The sequence below is a fragment of the Centropristis striata genome, chromosome 4 (genome assembly GCF_030273125.1).
Source record: "Centropristis striata isolate RG_2023a ecotype Rhode Island chromosome 4, C.striata_1.0, whole genome shotgun sequence".
NCBI classification, from domain to species: Eukaryota; Metazoa; Chordata; class Actinopteri; order Perciformes; family Serranidae; genus Centropristis; species Centropristis striata.
In genome coordinates, this window is record NC_081520.1 from 9,654,778 (window position 1) to 9,661,539 (window position 6,762).

General features: G+C 38.9%; 1 protein-coding gene across 2 annotated transcripts; it reads right to left on the reverse strand.

Annotated features, from left to right (window-relative positions):
• Positions 1-210: 210 nt before the first annotated feature.
• Positions 211-6,332, reverse strand: zgc:112083 (uncharacterized protein LOC550461 homolog). Of its 2 annotated transcripts, XM_059331282.1 has the most exons (10): positions 6,286-6,332; positions 5,158-5,353; positions 3,746-3,972; positions 3,543-3,654; positions 2,865-3,017; positions 2,699-2,773; positions 2,295-2,415; positions 1,968-2,106; positions 1,755-1,879; positions 211-1,270 (listed from the first exon to the last, which is right to left on the reverse strand). In XM_059331282.1, exons 2-10 carry the CDS (start codon positions 5,306-5,308, stop codon positions 838-840), a joined length of 1,536 nt encoding a protein of 511 aa, XP_059187265.1. In that variant the 5' UTR covers positions 5,309-5,353; positions 6,286-6,332; the 3' UTR covers positions 211-837. The 2 variants fall into 2 exon arrangements, with proteins under 2 accessions (XP_059187265.1, XP_059187264.1); XM_059331281.1 differs by lacking the exon at positions 6,286-6,332 and having other exon boundaries at positions 2,699-2,776; positions 5,158-5,473.
• Positions 6,333-6,762: the final 430 nt, after the last annotated feature.

A 6,762-nucleotide genomic window follows, 5' to 3' on the forward strand; every position in this document is an offset into this window, starting at 1 on the left:
TGACACAAATCTTTTGTGCAGCATATGAGCCAGAGGTCAAAGTTCGAGGTGCAATGTTATGATGACAGGATATGTACCAATTGTGTGCTTGCTGCTCACAACAGTTTGGGGGTAAGAGCAACTGCAAAATGTACTTCAAGTGTTGGATCGACTGACCCATCAACATTGCAATCCCTTCAGCAAAACTAAAAAACAACAAAACAACAATAGTTTACTTTTGTATCAAAAATGTATTTAAAAATTTTAACAATAAAATGAATTGACATTCCAAGGCTACAATAAAAAATAATGTCTTCAGAAATCCTCTGTCAGGCAACATCATGGAAGTATCACAGATCATTGTGTGTAAAAGTACAAGTCAAGCAACATTTTGTAAACCTAGCTTTGTTGTGCTTTCACCTCTCATCTCATTCATATAAGCTTTGTCAGAAACATTGACAAGATTAACAGGCAACCCCATAGACGGGAGACATCACAAAGCCAAGCTAAGGCATTACAGTTTATAAGTGCTGCTATAATAAACTGCAGAGACCGCCACTTCAATGTCACACCACTCTGAAAACACTGGAGACCATGCAAAAGCTTTGGCCAGAAAAAAACAGTTCCTGTCTCCTCGGGTAACTTCACAGAAAAATTCACGACAAGAAGCAAACCATTGCATTGAATAACAGCTACAATGATGGATCAGTCAGGGTAAAGGGGTACAGAGGACCCCAGGCCACGGCTCGGGGGGCCATGCTAAGGTCTATGGTACTGGAGTGGGTGTGGATTAGAAGATGTTGTCTCCCTGACCATAATTGCTACTGGCGGGCCTGTGATGGATGCAGCATGCATGAATCAGACCACGTCCATCCCCAGGCCCCTCGCCACCTCCGTCAGGGCCTGGACGGCTCCAGATGTCCCACTTCCTTCACAGTCCTCCTGCGACAGTCCTCCTGGCTCCTCCTCAATGTGAGGGATGGTGCTCATGACACAGTAGACCGGAGAGTCACTGCCTCTGGGGCTGGGCTGAGGAGAAACGTCCTCCGCCCCAGAGAGCTCTGAGGAGTACGATGAGGAGGAGCTGGAGGAGGGCGAGGAGGATCCTGTGGGAGAGCTTCGCCCGCTTTCTGGTGTGACTGCAGCCGTCTTGTTCCGGCTGCTGGTTCTCTGACTTTTCCGAAGGCTCTGTGGCTTTTTGGCCATGTTCTTCATGATCTCCTTCGTCACTTCCACAGTCTCAAACCGCACCATGTTTACTTTTAGAAAGCCATCTACATCCTTCCTGTACCTGTGTAGAAAGCACATGGAACAGCCACACATAACATTTTCATTATTTCAATCTTTCCTGAATGCACTCATGAAGTGTCAATTTAATTAACAAAAACTATGACAAAATATGTTCGTCAACAACTTTTCTTTTCATGTCTTGGACAACACAATGACAAGATTGTACCAACTTCATTAAAACACCAACTTTTACAATATCACACTCATAAACACTGGTTTAAAGAGAGAAAACATCTTTACTTATAGTTGACTCAAATGTAAGACTTTTCATTGACTAAAACTGGGCTAAAATAACACATTTAAAACATTTGAGTTGTCATAGACTAAATGAATCAACTATGAAAACAATTAAATGTGATTAAAATAAATGCAAAAAATATTTTTAATCACAAAATTAACAGTGGCTGCACCAAAGAGGCCTGAGAATGGTGTGAATGGATCTAATAAAATAGTTGTTTCAGAGGTAAGTGGCTGCTGTAACTTACCTAAAGCGTGAATGTCCGGAGGGCCATTTCAGCTCATGCTTCTTGCGAAGGTGAAGTGTGAGAGTGTAGCACCAGGAGAAAACCTTATCACAGATGTGGCATTTGTATTTGGACATCCCCCCGACCTGTTGGTAAAGAAAGTTGGTAATGAAACAACAAAGCATTAAAACTGTGCACAAAACTACCTCAGCTTGTAATGATGATATCACCAACCTCGTGCACTCTCTTGTAGTGGTAGCTCATGGTTTGGAATGTGTGGCACGAATAATCACAACCCTCCACCGTACAGTGATACACAGTTCCCTCATTGTGAACCTCTGTGTGCTTTTGTAGATCACGATTGTTTTTAAATCTGTTAAAAAAACAAACATTTAATAGGGCTTCATGGTGCTGATGATTTCAATACGGAAATATATTTTAAAAAATGGTTTAATGTTAAATTCTTTAAATACAACTTTACACAATGGGAAACTAGTCACAACAGTTTTCAAATCAAGTTTTTGTCAACTGCACATGTAACGAGCAGTTTCGAAGGCCTACCTCTTGTCGCAGAAGTCACATGGGAAAGGCCGCTCATCACAGTGGCGGAACCGGATGTGAATCTTCAGAGCTGCCAAAGTGGTGCAGGTCATATCACAGAAGGGACACTTCACCTGGTTCACTGAGAGAACAATAAATAGGAATGATTACACATTATGCATGCAAATTGCTAGATGCAAAATTATTTGAATTAAGCTAGTCTAATCTTGGAGATCAGTTTGACATTATTAACAGCCATATTATCAACAATCTGATGAGGATGGACAAAATGCATACTGAAAGTGTAACTGTTTTGAGAAGCTTGTAGTCAAAAAGACAGCAAGTCCTTGGTGTGACCAAATCATGCCCGAAATCACAAATAATGTAACAATAATGAAAGATTAGAGTTGTAAAAAAATGATTACCATGCTGGCGAACATGATCCCTCAGAAGCCTCTCGCTAGAAAAAGCTTTGCCACAGTGTTCACAGACCAGCGACTCTTCTCAAATGAGAGGTAAAGGTACAGAAGTCAGCATTTAAGCAATATATTTAACACATCAGCATCCTAAAATAATAAGCATCCTTCTCACCGACTGGCTCGGCCTGTCTGTGTAGGTGGTCAAACAACTTTGTGTTGCTGGAGAACATGCTGCCACATGTAGGACAGGCTACAAGTCTCTCCTGAGTGTGGCTCCGCATGTGTTCTCTTAAACGGTATCGGATTTTGAAGAAAGCATCACAACCTGTAACAGGAACATGAGGTTTATGGATAAGAAAATAAGTAAATAATAATAATAATAATAATACATATTTATTTGACATAAAGTGGCTATATATAAAGATAAAATTTCTTATTTTGAAGTGTTGCGTATCAGGGGAGAGGCCTAGATAAGTATTTTATACTTCAGCCTACTCCCTTTTTTTTCGAACCAAAATGATATAAGGAAATGCGTATTGAATATTAAGTTAACTGGTTCTTATTTCTATCTTATTACTTAGACGGGGCAGATGCATGTATATGTATAGGGCTATATATACTGTATGTGTGTAAATGTTTATATGTTTATGTACATCTGTTTAATGGTGCCTATGTGAGTATGTGTATGAATATGTATATGCATCTAGCCTACGCTGTTTTAGTTTATGTTGTTTATTTTTTCGGTTCGAAAAGAAGAATTAATAAAATGAAAAAATGAAAAATGAAAAGGTCAGACATAAAGTTAAATAAACAAGAAACATTTGGTTGACCTCGTCATACTCAGTCGTACCTGACCAGTGGCAGAAGAGAACCTGCTGCTGTTGTGGGAGAGACTGTGACTCGGCACTTTCAACATGATTGTCCACATGTCGGTAGAACCACTCAGGATTGTTAAATGTACTCTTTAAAAAAAAGACAAAGATACAAGTGCTCTTATAATGCCGCTGTCAATTATTTGATAAGCAATGAATACTTTAAATTAAAAACACCTACATCACAGTGCTCCCACTGGCAAACATATCCATCTGATCCTTCAGGAACCAGGTTGTTGCTGTGCAAGCCTTGGTTGCAGCTGGGCAGATCAGGACGGGACTTGAGCAGCTGTGACCCGACAAACTTCAGCTTACCGTGGTAGTTGTGGAAGTAAGCATGAACCTCCAGCTCCGCAGGGCTACCCATGGATAGAAATTCACATCCTTCCCAGAGACAAGCATACTCATCTGAAGAAAGAGAGGGAAAGACTAATTATTGCATATTATACAGGAAGTATATTTGGTTTGATTCTATAGGGTTGGGTCATAAACTGCACATTTACAGAAACAAATATTTAAGTCCTGTCTGAACTGAGTCCTGTCTAACACCGACAGAGAGATGAACTCAAACATTGGAAGAATCTGCTGGGGGACCAAAAGCAGGTGAGGAAGGGCCGGTTAAAAAAAAACATGCCATGTCAGTCGTATAGGCAAAAAAAGTAGTTGTTGCTTTGAGAGGAAACACATTTTTTGATACCCTGAGTGTCACACATCATGACAACTACATGGCCAAAAAAATGTACAGACATTTAAAACACACAGACACAGACACAGACACACACACTTGATCACAGCATGTTTCATTTGCAGTAGTCTATGGCAAAAATGCTTGATGCCACTATAATACTTAAATAATGCAGGCTGAGGCTACTACATGTAATTGAAATAAAAAAAAAATAGTTTCCAATAATAGTCGCATAAATGAGCCTGTTTGTACTTCACTTTTTTACTTTATTTTTGCAAACAAGTGCCTAAAAAGATCATGAACGACTATAGCTGCATCCAAAATCCTATAACGCGATGCTATTTAGTCAACTTCAACAGTGAGATTTTTAGTGTGTGTGAAACCTTCAATGCAGCTAAAATGATAATGTTAATAACAGATAATGATGGACAGCAACAGCAGCTATAATTTCAATAACACTTCAATTTAAGTGTAAGCATGTATTCTGTACAAACATACTGCTCATTCCACCCCAAAATTACTTTATCTAATTTACAGCAGCGCCCCGCTTTTCATTACAGGACATAAACATTGAACTCATCACTGGACCAAGAATAGGAGGACTTCAAACTAGCATTTTTATATGTCTCTTCGTAAGATCTCTCTGTGTTTCACATTTCCTCTTAAACTTAAAACTACAGATCATAGATGACATCCTGGTACTGACTATATCTTGACATCCCACAGGTAAACACTGAACTTTGCGAGATGTCTGGCTGTTTCTTATGTTGGTCACTCGTCTTATTTATTATACTAAACAGATCTTGTTCTCAATGAGGTCCTGACCACATGAGTAATGTTGACTTCAGGTCATATCTCCCAGACCAACAATAAGTGACACAGAATCCTTGTATCCTCCTCAGACTCACCCAGCTCCTCTAAGGCATCGTTGTCCCCCAGGTAGTCTTTTAAATGCAGTGACATGTGATCGCTCAGCTCCTCCATGGTGTGGCCCTTGAAGTTACACGAATCCCACTCACACACCACCTCAAAGTTGTCCAGTCTCTTTGTTGTCATCATGATGGTGCTCCCTGTGTGCTCAGCTGCTGCACTCAATCCTGACCTCTTAAACAAACAAAACACACAGTGAAAGACATGTTAAAAGAGAGGGGGGAAACGGTGGGCTACAATACAAGGCTAGAAGGATATTTAAACACAACTTAACTTAAAATGTTACAGACGTTAGCCGACGTAAGTTAAGGAGTTATCTTTCTGGGTGAAAAAGAAACATTTGCAGTCGTTTTTATTTCCGACTGTTTACTAGGTAAAACAGTAACTTGCTAACTGTTGATTATTTCTATCTTGACATGTTGTTTCATATCATCACCCTGTTAAAAAAATTGCCTAACTCATTTTTTTCAAGTTTTGCAGGAAACACGAAAAACTTGATCATGATACTTGTCAGAAACTTGACATGACAAGTATCATGAGCATTAATGTAACTTCAAAGTGTCATTAATGTTCATGACACATCCCATGTCATGTTTATGACACGCTCATGGCACTCTTATGTAGACACCTTCAAAATAAAGTGTTACCATATCTTGCTTAAGTCACAAAGGCATGTTCAAAAAATTGCCTAAGTCACATTTTATTTTGATTTAGGCATAATAAATTCGCTTAAGTCACACACTTGACATAGGCCATTATCTTAAAGGGGTAAAATCACATGATCTGATCAACGAGGATGTAGGCGATTTTACTATAGTTGGCCGGCGTCAAGAGGAGATGATTTAGGCAAAAAAAAAAAAAAAATTGACCAAAAATGACTTAGGCGATTATTATAACAGTGTGGCGATATAACTACAGTTAGTAGTTTGGCTAACGGTAACAGTAGCTAACGCTGAACCTGTCACAGGTTTACACTCTGTTCCTAAACTGCTATCGTTTTCATAAAATTTCAACCGTTTGACATCTTAATGGAGACTTTTTAAACATATAACAATGTTTCCGACAGTTGTGATACACAAAGTTATTTTTTTATAAATGTTTCTTACTAGTGTCAATGTCACAGCAGCTGCAGCAGCTCTGTTATCTTCCCTCCTCTGAGCTTGTCTGGCTTTGTTTATATCCGGTCACTGCCAGCCTCAAAACGGAAGTACGTCATCTTCACCTTATTGGAAAAAAAAACAGACGAAGAAGAATACCGCCAATTTGGAGTCCTCCAGTAACTGATTTTATCTCCATCTCAACTAAACAAAACATTATACAATTTTAGAGAAAGTTTTATCTTTGTGTGTGCAGTTGTGCCAAGAATAGATTGCAGCACTGCGTTTGCTGCCACTGCTTAGTTCTAATAATAATAATGTATTGAATTTATGATTTTATCGCGCTTTTCTAGACTACTCGCTACTCAAGAACGCACATAAAGAAAAATTAATAAGATTTTTTTTAAGTCAGTGTTTGTAGTTCATCTTTTGTTTATTTTGTATGTTTTTATTTTTATTTTGATCCTAGACCGTATTTTAAAAAAT

Bases quoted from the DNA above. Each gene is read 5' to 3' on its own strand.
- zgc:112083 (XM_059331281.1), bottom strand. From the start codon at position 5,308: ATGATGACAACAAAGAGACTGGACAACTTTGAGGTGGTGTGTGAGTGG. The intron at 2,777-2,864 runs GTGAGAAGGATG...CTCTCATTTGAG, and splicing joins CAGACAGGCCGAGCCAGTCG to AAGAGTCGCTGGTCTGTGAA. The intron at 1,271-1,754 runs GTAAGTTACAGC...CTTTCTACACAG, and splicing joins TCCGGACATTCACGCTTTAG to GTACAGGAAGGATGTAGATG.